This window comes from Scophthalmus maximus, chromosome 12, assembly GCF_022379125.1.
Source record: "Scophthalmus maximus strain ysfricsl-2021 chromosome 12, ASM2237912v1, whole genome shotgun sequence".
In the NCBI taxonomy this organism is placed as follows: Eukaryota; Metazoa; Chordata; class Actinopteri; order Pleuronectiformes; family Scophthalmidae; genus Scophthalmus; species Scophthalmus maximus.
In genome coordinates this window covers 21,696,593-21,717,145 of record NC_061526.1, presented here as the reverse complement: position 1 = coordinate 21,717,145, position 20,553 = coordinate 21,696,593, and the positions used below count along the sequence as shown (strand labels likewise).

The following is a 20,553-nucleotide window of genomic DNA, read 5'->3' as shown; positions in this document are numbered from 1 at the left end:
CGAGAACCACGAGAAGCACGGATTGAAGATGGAGTTTAAGGATTCCTGCTGTTCGAACAGCAAGTGGGAGGAGGAGGAAAACACAGCAGCCGGCCCGAATGGCTCCCTGCTTACCTAAGTCCATGATAGAATCCCTGTGGTATTTACTGCGATGATGATGATGATGATGATGATGATGATGATGATGATGATGTGGCCTGCGGCGGGTGAAACAACACACTGCGCTCCGCCCCGTGCAACATTAACATTCTCGCATTCTTCGGTGCAGCTGTGAGTCGGGAGCGGACGGTAAACAAAAAGGCTGCAGGACTTTCGGTGCAATGATCCATCTAAAAAAAAATATCATGATTTGATCAGAAGACGTTTTGTGCGCGTTTGTATTTAAGGCATTTGCTGACTAACGTCCGAACAGAAGAGACGGAGGAAAGTTGAGAGTCTCGTCTGACGGGAGGCAGATTAACCGAGACATGCTGTACGTTTACATATGCTCTGCCCTGAAATTGGAAAATGTGCTCGTGGAACTTCTGATTGTAACGAAGCTTTAATTTGACAGAAATCCAGAAATTCAAGGGACTTTTCATGTCAAAAGAAACGGCACAAAAGTTATCGTCTTGTCCCAGCTCTTCATTCAGAGATGGGACAGATAATATGTATTGTTACTCAAAGTTAAATATTAAAATGCGATGCGACGAATCAATTTATACTCATTTCTCCAGTATTCGTGTTTCTTTTGAAAGCTCCGAGATTGACACTACAATTTCAAAATTGTTTAAAGATAGGGATAGTATTCTTATACTAACTTTTAAAATAGATATTTTGCATTGTATAAACCATAAAACATATTATAAAACCGACGTGAGTGACGGAGGATCAGGTTCAACAAGGGCCTTGTTGTCTGCGCCTGTTCTCCCGTCAGCCGAGCGTTAACCGCCCGAGCGCCCGGCCGGCACACTATCGCATGTTGGACCTGTTGACCTCCGCGGCGACGCTGTCCGTCCGCCCCTCCCTCCCTCCCTCCCTCCCTCCGGCCCCGGCAGCCGCGGCCTCTGTGGGGCCACATCCAGCCGAGCATCCGCACGCAACAGGAGTTCACACGTCTGACCGCAGCCGCCTCACAACTCACCGAGGTCGTTCAAACAGCCGCACAGCTGAAACCCCCCCCCCCCCCCAAAAAAAACATTTTGAGACCCACGCACGCACTCCCGTCGCTTCCCACATTCCTGCGTTGCATAAGCGCCGTCGCCAGCGGGTCAGAGGTCGGCGTCGACACAACAATGCCCCCGTTTCCAGTCTGCGGCGGCAAGAGAAAGGAGACACCTTTCCTGGCTGGAACGCAGGGTGGGAAGTAGGGGGGGGGGGGCTGTTGTATTGATTGACGCCGTGCAAAAGTGTCTCTTCTGCAGTGGAGCGCGGAGCTTTTATCGGGGGGCCATTATGGCCTCAACGGGCAGAAGATTGTGTTTCCCCAGACGCTCTGAAATCCCACTCAGGAGCCGTTGTTCTGCGGCGAGCGGGCGGGCGGGGGGGCGGGTCATCCCAGGCATCTCTATTCACACCTGTCCACTCACATCCGCCTCACGGGGGACGCTTGTGCGACGGGAGACTTCTCTCTTTGCATAGTTCGGTCTCTGTGCAACAGGCGGAGAAAGGGAAACACCTGACAAAAGGAATATATATATATATATATATATATATATATATATATATACAGTATATGAATATACTCTTTCCGAGGCTCGCAAGGATCTCAGGCCATGAGATGTGAGAGATAAAGCTTCTGTGTAAGTGTTGTCGAAACCACATGCAAGTATATGCATGTGTCAGAGAAGGGAGGATTAATAAATCACAATCTGGCTTGTGATTTATTAATCCTCCATCACATGAATCCAGTTCAAGAATGAAACTGTTGTAAATCAAAATTTTTTGTCTGAGGTCAAATACTAAAAGATCAATAAACTAGTTTAACATTTCCTGGTTTCAAGTGGGAGTGTTCGCTGAGTGTTGCTTTTCTGATTCACATCACTGTGAATCAAATATCCTGGGGCCAAAGGGGCGACGCGGCCCCTCAGCCGGAGCCCCTGTGTGAGTGGATGATTTAACATTCATGTGTTGTCGTCCATAAGGGCAAAGTTCAAAGTCCTTATTTTTGAAAATATCACAAAAAACCCATCATGGCGCTTTGAACAATTTATGTCAAAGGGGGTAAACTGGTCTTTGACCCGGCGGTCGTCTGTCCACTCGTGATCCGTCCATCCACCAGGGAATAATGTGGGCTATGGAAAGTGAAACTGAGACACATGCACTTCCTGCTTGGTTCTTATCAGTCGCGACTCTTGCCCCGTCTTGACTTTTCAACGTTGCCGTATTCCGTGCGTAGTGTTTTCTGTAACCAAGCAACCGGCCGCAGAGTGGACAATCTGCTTCCTGTTTACACCGGCACGCGCGTGCTCAGACTGTGCACCTGAACGGCCACGTGATATGCTCCTTCCCGGACGGATGGCAATCATGATAACGGAGCTCAAACACTTTTCCGTTTTTTATTTTCAAAACCCTACGAGTATGGACGAAGCCTTGGCTTCTAAAGTTTCTCCGGCCCTTCAACGGGACAACGCTTCTCCTCCCGATCACCGATTGACGGCGGGCGACTAACTTTTCAGAATAATCCCACGAGCAGATTCGGGTGCGGGTCTTAACGCAGTGGTTGAAACATTGGCGGCGGTGGGAGACGCCCCGAAGCTGATCGCACCCGGGATGCGAATGGGATCAGAAACTTCCAGCTCTTTGTTTCATGCCCCCCCCCCCCCTGCAATAACAGTGTGTTCGCCCACTTTACTACACAATCAGCTGCCTATGGGCTCCATCTAACATATCTGGCACGGCCCCGCAGCTCCGAGGCCCTGCTGTCTGGCTCGGGACCAGCTTTCCCAAACGGCTTCGCTCAGCACTGCTGAGCAACTAATAACAGGATGTGGAGCGGCAAACTGACAAACTGGTCAAACTCCAGTTAGACCCCCCCACCCACCCCACCCGGGCTCGAGGTGGCTATCACATAAGAGGGAGGGAGAGAGCGAAGGCAGGGAGGTGGTTATGGAATATGGACCACACTTCTGAAGCCGTCACCTCGATGAGAAACACATGTCGGACAGCGACTTCGTATCAGAGCTCCCGCATGTCTCCGAACCACAGGAGCCGAGGCGAGAGTCCGACATGATTGCAATTCAACAACAAGGAAACGCCGCCACAACACACACACACACACACACCCCTCCCTCCCTCCCTCCCTCCCTCCCTCCCTCCCACTTTTTTCCTCTCGCCAACATCCGAGAGCTGCTTTCATTTCTGTCGCTACACAGGCTCCATTAAATCAGACGTGTATGGGAGGAATTTAGAGACCTTTTCTTTTTTTGGGGGGGGGGGGGGTTGAATTATTTATGGATCTACACAACACACACACACACACACACACACCACATGTGTTAAAGTGAGAACACGTTTCCAACACGGTGCCAAGATGCAAACATTTTTCTTTCTTTTTTTAAAAAGCAGCGAGACGGCCAGAAGAAGAAGAAGAAGAAGAAGAAGTCAGATGTAAAGTTACAAAGCAGGAAACGGACAATGACTTTGGAACATGACACTGAAATACGACAATAAACCAAACTCAGAGACAGATTCCTGTCACTCTGCACAATAACCACTGACCCCGACTTCTTCTTCATCTCCCTCTGGATTCAGTTTGGGGTTTTTAATAGAAAGCTGATCCACAGCAGGAGAACAGCATGAACAAAAACTATTTTCCTTCTTTCTTTCCGGGGCCGCGGTGCCGTGTCCACCTCGAGTACGGATCACAATGACCACCAATATTCCCAGAAGCATTCCCCATAATTCAGGGCCTGATATTAATCGGCTGAAGTTTGCTTATCGCAGAAATCTGTCGCATATTCTGCGCACGTCAGCTGACGAGTACGAGGAGGGAGCGGCGGTGGATGAAGGATGAATTAATGCACACGTTACTGTTTGACCTGAATATTGTCCTCACCACACTTCTACCACTTCCCCTCATGTTTGCCGCGGTTCAGTTTTGATATTTAATGAGCAATATGTCATTTTAGTCAAAGGTTCACTGTAGTTTCAGTTTTCTAAATGTGACGATTTTTTCTCTGTTTTACAATTGTTATATGGCGATAAATATTTGGATTATGTAACTTGCAGACGTCCCAGTTGGACTTTTGTCCCATTTTGTGAGAACTCAAAACACGACATGGACATAACTCCTGACTCACTTTATCATAACCACATCTGAAGATGTTTAATGTTCCGTACGCACCAGGTTAAAAAATGGAACCAGCTGATAAATCTTCATCAACGATAACAATATCAGTATCAATATTGGCCCTCAGATATTCATTCTGGTTCGACTCCAGGTGTCGGGACACTTTTATGTGGGAGTTGGACTCCATCCTCCATCCACACTGTCTCACTATGTGGCAGCTCCAGGAAGATGATGAACCTGCGTCGTGGCATCATCACCATCACCATCACACACACACACACACACACACACACACACACACACACACACACACACACACACACACACACACACACACACACACACACACAGGGGCCCCAGCATCGACTCACCTCATTGGACGGCATGCTGACGACACCTGTCGATCGCCTCTTCTCCCTCAGCTTCCTCTTCTCGATCTGACCTTTGCCCTTCCTGGCGCTGGGGCCGCTGCTCTTCTTCTCCTTGCCCTTGCCGGGTGACGGACTCTCCTTGTCGCTGTCGTTGCAGGCCATGGGGCCGGCGGGGCTGCCGGGGCCGGCGGGGCCGGCGGGGTCCGGGGACGCGCACGGAGCCTTGTCCGCGTGAGGCGGGGCCTTCTTCGGGTGGCTCGCCGCGGCGGCGCAGGGCGCAGCGGCGGGTGAGGGGTGCGGAGCGGCGGCGGCGGCGGGGTGCTGGTGCTGGTGCTGGTGGTGCTGCTGGTGGTGCGTCTCCTCCTCGGCTCTCCTCAGAGTCGTGCCGGAGGAGGACCGCGCCACCGAGTAGGAGGAGGGGAGGCAGTTCCCAGAGGAGGCGCTTCGCTCCGGGTTTCCGTTGTTGGTGAGCTCGGTGCCCTGCGCGGCGGCGGCGGCGGCGGCGGCTTGGCGGCCGGTGCCGGTGCCGGTGCCGGCGGCGTGCGCGCTCCCGGAGGAGCCCAGCGGAGCTCCGGTCGCCGCCGCGATGTCGCCCAGCATTTTCGCCCGCATCTTCTCCCGCTTCGCCTTCCACTCCTCCAGAAAGTCGGTGGCGGCGGTCGACTTGAATCCGCCCGTGGCCATGGTTCGCCCTCCCCGGTCCGGAGGAGAGTCGCGCGCCGGCGTCGGGTGAAAATGAACGTCGAGGGAGGAGGGAGACGAGTTTCGGTCGATCGGAGCAGCTCGGCTCTCGGCGCTCGTCCTAATGGCTCCGCATTCCTTCAGTGATTAACCCGGCTGCTGCTGACAGGTAGAGGGGAAACACACACACACACACACACACACACACACACACACAACATCAAACAACACACACTTCCTTCTCATGTCGCCGCTGTTTTACGCAGCATTTTTTTTTTTTTTTTAAATGCGTAAAAGTTGAAAACTCTGCGTCAGAGAACCAAGTGAAAGTTCACAGAAGTTGTCGAGAGGAGTTTTTAAAGCTCCGGTAGAAACTCACCTGTGCGCTGCGGTTGTCGTCGGACCGACCAGGTGTGTGTGTGTGTGTGTGTGACGGTGTGTGTGTGTGTGTGTGTGGTGGCGGAGCTCGTCTCGTCTCGTCTCGAGCCGCGGAGCTCGCTCTGCCCTCTGGCTCACCGGCGACACCCGAGCACTCCCGAGTGGAGCCGAAGCGAGGAGGAGGCTCAGCCCCGAACGTGGAAGTCGGTGTAATAGTCCTTTAATATTCCCACAGGCGGCGTCAGCACTTTGTCTCTTATTTATTAGGGTTCTCTTTACAGCTAGTTACACTGTATTGTGGTACTATTAAATGTATTCATATATATTCATATATTTTCATATTTTATCTTTGACCAGAATTATTTTTTTACTTTTTTTTATTTTATATTATCTTATTTTATCTAAGTTTATTATTTACTTTCTTTTATTCAAATTTAATTTTGTTGTATTTCATTTTATTTCATTTTATTTCATTTTATTTCATTTTATACATTCTTGTATCGTTCTTACTTTTGTTTTCATTATAATTTTCTGTCATTTAATTTGTGTTTTTTTTAGTTTACATACCTGTGAGGTTCATGTGCTGCAGGTTCTGTTATTGAAGCTACTGTTTTGTAGTGACTTAAAAAGAAAGAAAATCTTATAGACAGAATGAATTTCTATTCGTTTATAATAAAGTATTTTACACTAAACGTAACCTATCAAGGATTTTGTGGCTTTGGAGGGCAAAGTATGAAAAACCAAGAAATAAGAATACAAGATAGATTATGAAAATAATGTCCGTTGAAAACATGACAGTGATCTTTCTTATAAAAGAAGCTCATTTAGAAATACATCATTTTACTTAGGGACTACATTTCTCCCTCCACACCGACGCTGTGTTTTACTGAGGATGGGGTGAAGAGTTGAGGAACCTTGAAAGCAGCATCTCAGCTGTGAGGTCAGAGGTAAACGTATTCCATCAGGCGTGTGAGTCTGTGAACGCCTCTGTGCTCTGGCAGCTCAGCGTGGCCATGTTCCACATCTCAACAGGCCTTTTGGTAGTTGCACAACGGCGGTGCAACACTCTTCTGCAGGAGAGCGCTTGGTTTCTGACGGTTCGACGTTCCCACGCAGATCCCACGGACCGACTCCCTCGGGCGGAGGGGGACTCGTCCCACCACCAGCTCCTGTCAGGGGAGATCCTCCTCGTTCGTCTCCGCATCCGGATGTTTGCATTTGATTCCAGCTGAAGGGGCAAGTCGAGGACAATATAAGAACTTTGGCAACCTTGTTTTGTTGGTTTCCTTAATGTCCACATCAAATTCTTCATGAGACATTTGAAGATTGACATGTGAATATAACACACACTTGTTACACAGATATTAATATAAGTTTTCTACAACACAAAAACACAAACTCTATAAAAGTAGCCCCTGTGCTGAGTGGTCTGGGGGGCCCCCAGTGGTCAGCTCATCATTGAAGCACGAAGGGTCCCTCATACTGAAGGTGCCCAGGGGCCCGAGTGGTAAGTCAGCTCGGTCTTTAAATGCCAACAGGCCCTTACACTGCGAGCGCTCAGGGGCCCAGGGGCCCTAGTGGTCAGCTTATGTTTTAAACACCATGGGGCCCGGGAGCCCTCACATTGTAAGCGCAGTGGGGTCTGGGGGGCCCCAGTGGTTAGGGCCCTGACTTACGGGAAGTCTTCGGCCAAGTGTCGGGCTTGGAGGCCCCCCTGGCAGTCGGAGGCCCCGGGGCCCTGGCCCCACCGGCCCCGCTTCCATAATCCAGCCTTTGCCTTCGCAGTACGTTTATCACTGGTGTGAAAACTTTTAAAACATGCATCCGAGTGTGTTTACGTGTTAATGAACGCCCGTGTTATTCCCCCCTCCCCCACATCCCATTAGTGAAGCACGAGACCAGACGTTCCAGTCGTTATCTCTGCGTGTGCCGGTCCCGCTGAAGATAATGAGAAAAGCTCTGGGTGGAGCAGGAGAAGCGAGTGAGACGCCTCGCCTAAAAATAAACCCCTGATCTGTGGACTCGGGTCACAGTGTGCTGCATATTTAGCATATTTCTGTCTGAATGTCGAGAAGGAAGAAAAAAAGAAGGGGGAGAAAGAATCAAGGGGGGGGCACGAGGGGTAGTCTCCCGGCCGTGCCAAAACAAATGCTGCTGCTGACTCCAGAGTACCGTGCAGCCTTTTTTTCTGAAAGTGTTCCTCTGTAACGAACGCACATATCAGATGTTTTCATAAAACCATAACACGAGTGCAAATGTGCCGCTTCGCGAGACACTGGGAATTTTCAGATTCAACGGCCAGCGGCTCCTCTTGCGTTCGCACGGCCTCATTTATCTGACAGTAACGGTTCAGTCAGAAGTGGTCTTGCAGAGAGAGACAGACAGAGAGAGAGAGAGAGACGCCTGCGCCGAGCTCACTCCCCCGTGAAATTGTTTATCGAAGGAGTGAGCGTGCAAGAGAAAAAGGTTTCTCTCCCCCCCCCCTGAGCCGCCCCAGATGTTTGGGCTCTGCGCGCAGATGTGCAGTCAAACCAGCGGGTCGTGCAACTGGGGCCCGACCTGTTTTTGAACCTTGTTGAGTCGGTCAGAAATTTTGGGCGGGAAGGTAAATGATCTGCTCCAGCCACCGGCACACGCAAGTGCCTTGCTCGAGGGTTAGAGGCCGGAGAGCGCTGATGATCCTGGATTCGACCCGTCGAGCTTCCCGTCACCAGCCTCGGATAGTGGGGGAGCGGCGGGGTGGGGGGGGGGGGGGGGGGGGGCAGGAAGGAGGAAGGACTTTAAGGTGACACACTTCCTGTAAAAGACAAAGAGCCTGAGGTCACGGCGAGGTCGTCGGAAAGCTCTCAGGGTTTTGGGAATTCTTGGAAAATGCAGCAACGAGCGACAAAGATTTTTACGCACAATCTGCCCCTTCCACTCGTGTCCATCCCCACACGTGTCCACAAGATGGCTGCCATCCCGCAGCCCTCCGCAGGGGGCCGTCGGCCCGTCGGTGATGATGAGGAGGAGGAGGAGGCGCTGGTGGGCCACGTCTTCCTCCCGATCCACTGCGAAAGAATCACAACATCGTCTAAATTCATACTCGGCCTTTGACCCTTTTCCTTCCTGAAAACTTCGGTTGTGTCAGTCGCGCTTTCATCCATGAAAAACTGCGATAGAAGCAACTTTTCCCTCTTCTTGCTCTAGAGGGAAAAAGGACATCACCGGCTCATCCCTTGTTTTCCTTTCTGGCCATCTAAGCATTTGTCCAAATGTGTCATTACGATCGCAGGTAACGGGGTTTGAAGCCTGAATGTTCGGGGTGGGGGTGACACCTCTGTTGGCGTTCAGATCTCGGATCGTGTCTCTGGGACTCGGTCCACGACCACACGACCGGTCGGGACAGGTTCCTCTCCTGCGGCGCGGCCCCGTCTGTGGAAGAAGAAGAAGAAGAAGAAGAAGAGAGAGTCGACAGTGTAGTTGCAGTAAACTGTGTCTAAATGTGTGAGTGTGACTCACGTCTCTACATCCCAAGCATCCACAACAGATCCACATCCACTTGCTGCTCGGGATCACACCATCAGACTCAGCGCCTCGTCTCTGCTGTCGAGCCGTCGCCTCGTCAGGAACGACTCCATTCGCCATTGTTTGTCCTCTCTTCTCCTGCTGTCTGTGCTCTGAGGCGCTGGCGGGGGTTTAGCTCATCCACTGTGTCTAAGTCTGGGGAGGGTTCGTCTGGGCCGCTGCCGCCGCTGCTGCTGCTGCTGCTGCACTTTACAGAAGGGAAGAGATGGAGATCAGGAGCCACGGTGGAAAGAGAGAGGATGAGTCCAAGTGTCTCATCAAGAGGTCTCATCTCCGTCTTTATGGATGATTCCCAACCAATGATGATTAATACCAAAAGTATGAAGACACCTGACACGTCATAACTTACCGCGTGTGAGATTGTTCCAGTGCCAGGGGCACTCCATGGAGCTGCTGACACGTGTCTCCATATATAGTCTTGTTATACTGACATCACAGGTCAGTGAACCCGCAACATATTATTATTATTATTATTGTTCTGTGCCATCTACATCCACCACAACTATGCAATTTTGTGTCATCCTGTGCAATACGTATACATATATGCATATTTACTACGTATTTTTCTTTTTACTTCAATCTACTGCACAATTTTAGCCTTCTTAGGAAATACTTTGCACTCTGTATGGATGCATATACCTTTTTTTTTCTTTGTAAAGTAAAGTTCCCCGACGTGGGATGAATAAAGTTCCATCTCATATCGTCTCATCTGATCAATCGAGACGAAAGCTTCCCAAGGAAAATGTACAACAAGGACAAGACAGAAAACTTTAAGCCTGATGTCGTCCCCGCCTCCCTTTGAGCCTGGCAAATGAAAGGCAGCTTCAATTCAAACCATTTGTTACCATAAACTATAATCATGGGGGCACTTTTCAAAAGCCAAGAATGTGTCTACTACGTGTTCTCCTGCGTCAGGGTCCTGTAATGAAGACATGCTGCTGCTGGAGGAGACGGTCGAGCAAGCGCGTCCGTGTCGCGGCGAAGAAAGACACCACGTGCTGCTGAGGCAATGGAAAGAAGAGAAAAAAAAACAAAGAACAAGAAGGGGCGGCCAAGACATGACTCTCGGGGCAATTATGGCAGATAGCAAAAACGCTTTAGAGATTCTAAAATTGCCCGTAGGTGTGAATGTGAGAGTGAATGGTCGTCCGTCTCTGTATGTGGCCCTGTGATAGGCTGGCGACCTGTCCAGGGTGAACTCCGCCCCTCTCGCCCAATGTCAGCTGGGATTGGCTCCAGCGCCCCCCCGCGACCCTTAAATGCATAAAGCGGTAGACGATGGATGGATGGATGATATCTAATCTCTTGGGCACAGAGGAGAAGAGCCGCAGGAGCGTGAGGAGACGGGGAAAAGGGAGGACGGATGACGAGAGGCTCCTTTCACCGGAGCAGCGTGGCCGAGAGGACTTCAGAGCCGACGAACAGAAATGGATCGAGACTAGAACACTGTCTCTTGTGGATGTGATCTGCGTTTGTGTTTTTCCACAGCAGAGTGATGATGAGTGCACCTGAGTGTCTGGAAAAGTGTGCACCATCTACTGGTGCGATGAAGCGCAGCAGCAGCAGCAGCAACTGCTGGTTCTCGGGCCGGTCCACATAATAAGTGTTGAGGCATAAAAGTAAAGGGTTCATACCGTCATGAACTTGTTATTAGATTAGAACAGGACGGACAGTTCAAAATGATTGTGCAGCAACGCGCACACAAACAGTAAATGTGTATCAAACACACGTGCTTCTGCAATTTCAAAGCAGATTTGGCGACGATCAGGTTTAAACGTTATTTCTTTTGTAAATGAACCGAGTTGAAAATAGTTCATCAATCGAAATGAGAAATTCGTCCGGAAAATGACGTCGTCTGCCGCACAAGCAGAAGTAAACATCACACACAGCGGCACATTCTGTCCTGCTCCGAGCGAGGATTCTTTTCTTTTTTTTTTACTGTTGAATCTGGATTCCAGGGTGAGAGTCATCCGTCTCAATTTGGTGCTGCAATCTGCTGCATATCCCTGGAATTAAAACCGCATCGACAGGAACGTTATTTCTGGGGGAAAAAAAGAGCCAAATATTATTCTTTTAATAATGCTGCAAGCACCAAATCATGTTTCATTCCCCCGTTCAGGTGGGACGAATGAAACCAATATCTGCCAGGATAAACCGGTTCCCTTTATTATAAACGTATATATACTTTAATAACTTCACGACAGTTTAGACAAAAAAATTTATAAAAATAATAATGAGTCTTTGCAACTTTACAATGTACAAGTTTATTTTTAATGAACTCTTCAGTGGTTGGTAGTCACAGCACAGCTTTGCATGTATTAAGCCACACACCTATTTTACAAGATGATGGGAGAAAAAAAAACAAACAGAAAAAACAAAAACAAAAAAGAAAGTCTTAACCAGAGTCGATGGTATTTAGTCCATCTGCAGTGACTTTTTTCTTTTTTTTTTAAACTTCTTTTACTAAAATATCCATAAAAGGCCACTGAAATGCTTAAAATGTTTTCAGATAAACGGCATATTTGACGGTGGCGATGGTTTGCTTGAACCTGACATCAAGACCGCTCACATGGCATCGACAGTGCATGTAGACATTGTAAAAAAAAAAATAAAGGACTGGGTTAGCGATACCTAAGATATTCTCTTATTATCTTTAAGTGACAACACCTTGGCTATAATACTACAGCTTAAAAAAACATATGCAAAAAAAAAAAAAAAAGAACAGCGCTCTTCCAAGATACTGAATGTGATGAAATGTAGTGAAGCGATTATTTCTTTTTTTCTTTATTCTCACCATCATGTGAACACTTATTTTAAACTGGAAAAAGAAAAGCACTGAACACTGCCGGGACGTCCCGTGTGTGTGTGTGTGTGTGTGTGTGTGTGTGAGAGGCTGTACTCTACTGCACTCGTGTCCAATGTCTTCGGACTATAAAAAGAAGAAAAAAATTGTAATAATTAAAAACACAACTTTTTCTCCTCTGGAATTTGTATACTTTTTAATAGTAACAGACGGGAACCATAAACGCATGCCATGTGCTGGTCTCAAACAAAACAAAAAATACATACAGGTATATACAGCATCACTCAGTACCTGCTAAAACAACGTGAGAAATACAGAGTATAAACCGACTACGCTACGAAACTTAAAACAAAAAGAACAAAACAAAAACGAAAAGAGGGGAGGAGGGTGAGCGATGGAAGCGGTGGAAGAGTGAAAGTTCCTACTTTGTGATGGGACTCATCATTAAAGCATTAAAAAGGAGAAGAAGAAAAAAAATAAAAAAAATAAAGAAATGCATATTGCACATACAGTGAAAGCTTAAATTCCACCAGGTCCGCCTCATGTCGCTAAAGCGAGAATTCAAAAACATTTTTTCCCTCTTGGAGGAAGACACACAGAGGTCCCATGAAGAAAAAAAAAAAACATCGGGGAGAAGGTGTGGGCGAGTGTGTGCACTGGTGTGATCTGTGTGTGGGGAGGAAAAGGAAATGGATGAGAGACTACAAAGGAGCAGTGGCACTTTAAAGGGGTCAAAGAAGGAGAGGAGGGAGGAAACGTCACGGCACACAACACGTACACAGGAAGAGGAACCCAGAAGAAAAATGAACATCGAATAAGAGAGGGATTGTGGCACAAATAAAATCAGGTGTTGGATAATATCTGTCGTTCGGTGAGAGAAGAGGAGAAGAGAAGAAGAAGAGGAGATGGATGCGAGTGTTTTTCTTTTTTCTCTTTATGTACATCTAAGGCTTATTGGTTAAATAGTTTTCAGGCTTCCCCCCGGCCCACTCGACGCTGTTTTACATGCCGCTCACAACAACAACAACAACAACATCGACGACGACAACAACAACGACGACGACGACGACGACGACAACGACCCTTCTTCCTGTTTCGCTCTGTAAACTCTGAGTGGTTCTATCAGGACAGCAGCCACGTGGATTATAGTCGGGGAGGTGGATGGATGGATGGATGCTGCGGTGGTGGTGGTGGAGGAGGGGGAGGAGCAAAAAGGGGGAGATAAAGAGTTGAGAGGAGGAGGGGGAAAAAAATGAAAATAAAAAAGGAGTCTTGTCTCTGATGTCTGTTGCAATTAATATCTAAATGTGCAATTCCATTAGTCACTGCCACGGGGGGGACTGGGGGGGGGGGGGGGGGGGGGGGGTGCAGAAGACGACGGGGCGGGGGGCAAGTGGTGGTGGTGGTGGAGGTGGGCTCTGTTCTACTTGGAGAGTTTGCTAATGACTCGAATGAGAGCTCCGTTCTCGTCCTTTAGTCTCTGGTTGTCGGCTTTCAAGTCTGGGAGCGTCTGGAAGAGAGGGAGAGGAAACAGAGAGGGAGGCTTAGACAAGTCAGGACACATTCACACGACATTCAAAAAAAGAAAATACCGGCCGGGCGACTTTTACAAACTGTTAATTGCAGCTTGTGTAAGCAAAATCTCTGGGAGTCACACGTCATCTCTCATTTTTGTTTGTTTTCTCCCTTTTTTTTTTTTTCCTTAAGAAAAATCAAACTGCTCCGAGTCAAGAGGGCGAGAGAGAGAGAGAGAGAGAGAGAGACAGAGAGAGAGAGAGAGACAGAGAGACAGAGAGAGAGAGAGAGAGAGAGAGAGAGAGAGAGACAGACAGAGAGAGAGAGAGAGAGAGAGAGAGAGAGTCAAAGCGATCATCACACCACAGGCCAACACTCCCCGGATAAAGCCATGCAGAACCTCGACCTCGGAAAAATACTGTGCGGGTGTAAAAGTTGATGATTGTACTGTATCCCACTGAGCGAGGCAGGTGTCAGCGTAAGAATGTTTGTGAATAATTCCTTTTGCACAGACGTTGCACAAATATTAAATCGGTTCCTTGAACTCCTCTTTTTTGGGCGATAATATACGAGAGGAGCCCGACGCAGTGAACACGTCTGGGCAAGTTTCATTTAAACATGTTGCTTGGGTGGGTTTAATGCAGTTTAGCATCAACTTAGATCCTAACCAGAAAAACACGTGTTTAAACATTGTGTTCTATTAATTTGTGTTATTATTATTATTATTAAGAGTAAGAATTAAGTAATTTAAGAGCATAATTATCTTTTTTCCCCTCTTTCTCATGACACCTGCGGGAATCTGTAATAAAACATAATGTACAATAGACGTCACTCTCTCCTGTTTAAAGAGTTTTCATAAATAAAGGCCGCATGATCTGATATAGATCAGTACAAGTGTGATATTTGACAGCTGTTTAACAAAAAACCTGTTATTCAAAGTATCTCGAGTGTATTCAAAAATAAAAATCATGTCCCACAACGTCTCCACTGATGTAGAACAATGAGATGACGACAAACATCCCATCGTGTTCATACGTTTACTGAGCTAAACAAGTATCCGTCTGAACCTGTCTAAAAAAATATTCGACATATAGGATTTTTTTCCCCATACAGATGGGGGAAAGAAGAAAAAGATTCAGTCTTGGTGCCAAAAAACAAACAAACCCTGATGCAACTTCATGCAAAGAAGCGGGAATAAGACAAACTGAAAGAGCTCCCTCCGTCACCACGAGGACACTTTCCTTTACTGTACCTGAAGATGATTCATATTATAAATTAGAGTAAATTTAGACACTAGGCCGCCGAACAATACTCACCTGTGCTCCTTCTCCACTCGTGATAATTAGTTTTGGATGTGTTTTTTGTAAACGTACTGCAAAAGGAATGTGTCCTGTTGTATATTAAAAAAAAAAAAAAAAAGACAACCTCCCCAATCTGAAAACCAACAACAACAACAATAAAAGCTGTGAGAAGGCAGAGGGAGTGGAAAAGGGGGGAGTTGGGCACCTGCCTGTCTATGGGTCTGGGGCAGAGCACGAATGGAGCATGAGGAGAATGGGGTTGGGGAGGACAAGAGGTGAGGAAGAAGGAGGAGGAGGAGGAGGAGGAAGATGGTGGTGGACAGACGGACGTGGCTTTAGAGGTCGACGCTGGGCAGCCGGCTGCAGGCGGACTGCGAGAGCTTGGCCACCACGCGGGCCAGGGCCCGGTTCTCGGCCTGCAGCCGCTCCTTAACCTGCCGCAGGGCCTGAACCTGCTTTACCTGGGGGAGGTTCTGCAGGAGGGAGGGAGGGGTGGGGGGGGGTGGGGAGGAGAACAACCACAACACGGGAGAACAAAGAGAAAGAGGCGGGGAGGAAGGATGGAAGGAGGAAATGAGAAGTGTTGTTCAGGAGACAAATTAAAGACAGAAGGATTAATGGAGGACATGGGACGGAATAAAATCGATAGAGAGAGGAGGAGGGGCCGAGAGGAGGAGGAGGAGGAGGAGGAAGGGGGGAGAGCAGAAGAGGGAGATTGTTAGAAGATGGGGAGAGATTTTGGAAAAACCAAAGGAATGATTAAGTCGGTCGAGCGTGATGCTTGTAGAAGGTGACAGTGATAACATCGGCCCGCTGCCGACGAGCTAAAAATACACACACTTTCATTACCAACACTTGCTTCACTAGATGTTTTTCCAGAAAAGGAACATTTTAATTGGCCGCCTCGGCCAAAGAGCTTAAACGCCACTGTCAACACAGATTACGACAGCCGACCTGAGACGAGCCCCCGAGCAGATTAAAAGATGCACATTTAGCAAGAAGACAGGGAGGAGGAGGAGGAGGATGATTCTTCGTCTTTCTGAAAATGATATCTGACATCCGAGGGGCTCGACATTTACACAGCGTTAGATAGGTGTTCTTTGCTGAAGACCCATCACTTGTAGAATTCATGTTCACCAACTTTCCGATTGACGACATGCGTTTCTTGCTCTGTCGGATTTTTGTTGCCAGAACCTAGAACTTACTTTGAGTACAGTGTTATCGTGTCGGATAAAAGAAACAGCCAAGACTGCGTAAAAATGAGTGACCCAAATGTTATATGTAACGGGGACATTTATAGGCTTGAGTGTTTGTGTGTGTGTGTGTGTGTGACGGTACCTTGAGTTCCTCCTCCATCTCAGATATCTTCCTTTCTAGAGCTCTTCTTTCCTGCAGGGCGGACGGAGGACAGCGGGTCAACAACTCAACTCGCACGCCGTAGAGACAATCAGCAGAACACACACACACACACACACACACACACACACACACACACACACACACACACACACACACACACACACACACACACACACACACACACACACACACACACACACACACACACACACACACACACACACACACACACACACACACACACACTGAGTGCAGGCGCTACACACTGCGTCAAATAAAAAAGAGGTGTGTGTGAGAGATGGTGAGGGTGTAGCGACAGCACACACACACACACACGCGCACACACGCACACGCACACGCACTTGCATGTCTCGTGAGGCGTCTGCAAGCAACAGCCCATAGTTCAGACTAACAAACTCAGAGATGTGTCCATTTTTAGAAGACATGATTGAGTCACAAAGAAAATGGGGACGTAGACGTTTAGAGGACGAGTCAATGGCATGACTCATTGACAGGAATGTCATTTTACAATAAAAACAAATGATACACACGAGTGAAGATCTGAAATGCGGCTTCGATTACAGCACAGACTAAAAGAAAAGAAAAAAAGGTGGATGAAGTTCACAAATCCAGTTACGATGTCGTGGCTACGCAGCTGCAGCTGAAGACGCCGGCATGATTACGGAATGAGTGACACACACACACGCACACACACACAAAATAAAGCATGAAAACACACGTGCACATGTTCTTTCAACACCAATTCACGCACCTAAAATTGTCTTACTTCCTGCACAGATTACGATGAACACACTTTCACACGCGCACACACAACAGTAACAGAATAAGCAGTCTTGAGAAGTGGTGACCACACTATGCCTCTGAAGTTTAAAAAATAAAAAAAAACAGGTGAGAGAGAAGGTGGCGGTGGTGGAGGGAGGAAGTTCCCTTTGACCCCCCGACTACAAGTGTGAGACAACAGCCAGCAGCAGAGAGAAGACTGATACTCAGGGGAAGATCATACCAGCACCCAGGTGATATTGGGGCCTGCTGGTCACCTTCAGACATAAACCCAGTGGCAGTGTTACCGTTTTACTCAAAGTTACTTCTCAGCTCTACGTTAAAATTTGAGACAAACTTGAAAAAAGACAGGAGTTATACATGAATGTCATGGTGTTAATAAACAAAGACGGACGTTTGCAACAAGGTCCGTGACATTTACCCTTTTCTCCATCTCGAGCTGTGATCGTTCAGCATAGCGTTCCTGCCTCTGCAATGAGAAAACACACACACACACACACAGAATAAGAAATTATGGATAAAAAGATTTTCAGGAATCAACTGAGGTGCTGTCAAGGTCCAACAGACCTGTGTGGCCTTCTCTAGTTGTAGCTTCAAGTCTGCCAGCTCCAGGTCCGTGTCGCGTAACTGGGCCTTCAACTTTTCGTTCTCGGCTAAGATCTGCTCGTAGAGCTGCAGACCGAGAGAGAGAGAGAGAGAGAGAGAGAGAGAGAGAGAGAGAGAGAGAGAGACAAACATGTCAACGGAATGCATCGATCACAATTAGTGTCATACAAAAGAATCTGATGTTAATATAAATACCTTTTTATAGTCTGTGGTGTCGTCTCGATCCAGTCGGCTAGAGTATGGCCGTCGGCTCTCACCGTAGCTCCGGGTGAAAAGAGCGTCGTTGCGATCTAAGGATGAAGTGCTCTCGTTCCTGAAAACGGCAGCGACACTTTAAGTTATCGGCAACACAGAGAGAAAAAACGGAGACGTGCAAGTGATGATCGATCCGAACGAACGGAATATGAAGGAAACATACCTGGACAATCTGTCACTCTGTAGGGAAACGGAAAGACAAAGTTAGTGTCCATTGACGTGCGTGTGCGTGGTTTGAAAAGCTAATGATCCGCAAGGTCACCCCCGGTAACCGGACAATTACAGGAAGATGGAAACTATAAAAATTTCAAAAGGCCGCAGACGGTGAGAAGGAAATGTGAAAGGGAGGGGGGAGGAAATCATAGCTATTACCGGGGGCAGAGCAGTGAATATCAAAAGACGAGCGGACCTGTTCGACCTCGACCACATGAGAAAAGACACGAGGAAGGAACGGGAATAAAGTGTGTGTGTGTGTGAGTGTGGTTACCTGTGGCTCTCCCTTGGTGCTGCCTTCCTCCGAGTCGGACTGCTGGTCAGGGTCGTTTTCATCGCCCTGGAATTAAAAAAACAAGTTGGACGGCTTGAAATCCAAATGATCAAAGAGGAAGCGTGTGGGTTACACAAGTGTTATGAACTCTCATCTCTTATCTCTTAGAAATAAACTTCTATGCTTGTGTGTGTGTGAGTCTCTTACTTCTTGGGTCCAGAAGGAGACGCCGGTGGAGCGTCTCTTCTCGCGGGGCCGCCTGCGATCCCGTATGGAGCGGGGCTGAGACTTGTCCTCGCCCTCCTTCTCCTCCTCCTTCTTGTCCGCTTCTGTACAAGAACGACAACAAGGAAAAAGCAGCAAAATGAGCAAGTCTGATGCAATATAGGCATTCAACCCAGAGTCGGTTTGAGGAGAGTTTTCAAATCTTTTGAATTCAGTGTCCTGAATTTGATCCGAGCGGATTTTGACCTTTTAATATTTTTACATCGACGGTGAAAATACCCATGAAGTAATCCCACTAATAAATGTATACTGGAAGATGGGAAGGTGCAGGTTAACCGAGGCTGCACAAAGCACCATCAGCACAACAACTTGACTTGGCCGGAGTTCAGAGGGAGCGAAGAAAGAAAGAAAGAAAGAAAGAGGAGCTTTGGTTCGGGGGAGAACAAAGCGCTCAGTGTCTTTCTTCAGTTGAACAGACTAAAGCTGCCGCCCTATTTTCCCAGGGATGTTTCATGGATTTGTTCATTAGGAGATGAGCTACTTAATTTAAAAAGGCAACACAATCCCCCTTTCTGTCTCGGTGCCTCTTCATCAGCACGTGGCACGTTGCCAGCTTGACTCCAGACCTGTGGCAACGGACGCCAGCATCAGGTGGGATTCGGAAGAATCAAACACACACACACAGTGTTTATATGCGGCTTTATATGAGATGGAGCAAAGATTGGCTTTTCACGCAGTGTTGGCGCACATACTTTAGCACATGCTAACAATACCAGGTGGGTTTGGGTTTTAGTTTAAACGTAGAGAAGAAGTTACACAACAACTCGGACGGGAGACACGAATGGTTAAAGAGCCACCTGTCCCCGTCACTTTCTCTGACAATGTTTACATATGGTTCGCTTGGTTAAGACGTTCACTGACCCTTTTCCGTGTCTCTGGAGGAGCGGCTGTAGGAGGAGGTGATCCCCGTCAGACTGTTGGGCCTGTTGAGGGAGCTGGAGCTGGAGGACAATGCGGTGCTAGAGTAGGATGGGGTGGAGGCAGTGCTGACCGAGGAAATGGCCGAGGTGGAGGAGGAGGACGAGGGCCGGTAACGCTGGAGGGGAGAGAGACGACAGGTAAGAGCGACGGCAGAGTCGAATATTCAAGGTGTGAAAGGAGGAGTGTACAGTACCTCTTCGAAGCTGCGGTACTTTGATCGGTAATCGTCCTCCCTGGTCTCAGTCTCCTTCTTCTCCTCCTGCTGCTTCTCTTTGTCCTGCTTCTCCTTCTCCTCCTTCTCCTCCTCGCGGGTCTTTGGGGGACGACTCCTGCCGATCTTCTCGGCCTCTTGCAGGTCAGTCAGAGTCACGCCCTGGAAGAGGAAAGAGTACCATCAGACCCCCTTATTTTTGCTTCTAACAACCACAAAATATTCATATTTTAAACAGTCTCAGTCTATAAAACCATGGTTGTAGCCAGGACCACTGACGAGTCACCATTTGTTATGTTAAGATGTGGGACATTTGACTTTTTAATTCTTTAAAGAATAATCATAAAAAAAAGATTTTTATTGGGATGGGGTGATAAAATAAGTCTCAACATTTAAAAGGGTGACATGTGGTGACTAACCTGAGTGGACCTTCTCGACTGTCGGGCCTGTCGGGAGCGAGCTTTCCTCTGGGACTCCGACTCCTCGTCTCTCACTGGCGTCAGGTATGACCTGAAACACACACAAGACACATAACACAAAAAATTAATAATTTGACGAGCAAAAAAACAACAAAAAAAACTTTTGTGACTATTGTTTTCAGCAGCAAGACGACTCCAGGTGTACCGTCCATTTATGGAATGGTGTGAAGCGGTTATTTATGTGGAAGAAATGTTGGTACTGTCGGAGATGATTTCCTTTAATGAAAATGTGCATAATGTCACAAAACAATCACTATACTGTG

General features: G+C 47.8%; 2 protein-coding genes across 8 annotated transcripts in view; both read right to left on the bottom strand.

Moving 5' to 3' along the window:
- pawr (PRKC, apoptosis, WT1, regulator) overlaps positions 1–6,020 on the bottom strand; it is a 44,456-nt gene extending 38,436 nt beyond the window's left edge. Inside the window, exons 1-2 of one of the 3 annotated variants that reach the window (XM_047336320.1) lie at positions 5,702–6,020; positions 4,642–5,484 (exon numbers count right to left, since the gene is read on the bottom strand). In XM_047336320.1, coding sequence (XP_047192276.1) covers positions 4,642–5,325 — 684 coding nt within the window. In that variant the 5' untranslated portion in view covers positions 5,326–5,484; positions 5,702–6,020. The remainder of the gene's footprint in view (positions 1–4,641; positions 5,485–5,701) is intronic. The other 2 variants (XM_035621054.2, XM_035621061.2) reach the window with 2 other exon arrangements.
- A 5,492-nt stretch (positions 6,021–11,512) lies between these two features.
- ppp1r12a (protein phosphatase 1, regulatory subunit 12A) overlaps positions 11,513–20,553 on the bottom strand; it is a 41,623-nt gene continuing 32,582 nt past the window's right edge. For 2 of the 5 annotated variants that reach the window (XM_035621013.2, XM_035621041.2), the window contains 11 exons: positions 20,231–20,321; positions 19,794–19,973; positions 19,541–19,715; positions 18,602–18,723; positions 18,395–18,460; positions 18,071–18,087; positions 17,848–17,965; positions 17,614–17,718; positions 17,468–17,515; positions 16,225–16,275; positions 11,513–13,580 (listed from right to left, as the gene is read on the bottom strand). In XM_035621013.2, the coding sequence (XP_035476906.1) occupies positions 13,494–13,580; positions 16,225–16,275; positions 17,468–17,515; positions 17,614–17,718; positions 17,848–17,965; positions 18,071–18,087; positions 18,395–18,460; positions 18,602–18,723; positions 19,541–19,715; positions 19,794–19,973; positions 20,231–20,321 (1,060 nt within the window). In that variant the 3' untranslated portion in view covers positions 11,513–13,493. Of the gene's footprint in view, positions 13,581–15,114; positions 15,360–16,224; positions 16,276–17,269; positions 17,304–17,467; positions 17,516–17,613; positions 17,719–17,847; positions 17,966–18,070; positions 18,088–18,394; positions 18,461–18,601; positions 18,724–19,540; positions 19,716–19,793; positions 19,974–20,230; positions 20,322–20,553 lie in introns of those variants that run through there. The other 3 variants (XM_035621005.2, XM_035621032.2, XM_035621022.2) reach the window with 2 other exon arrangements.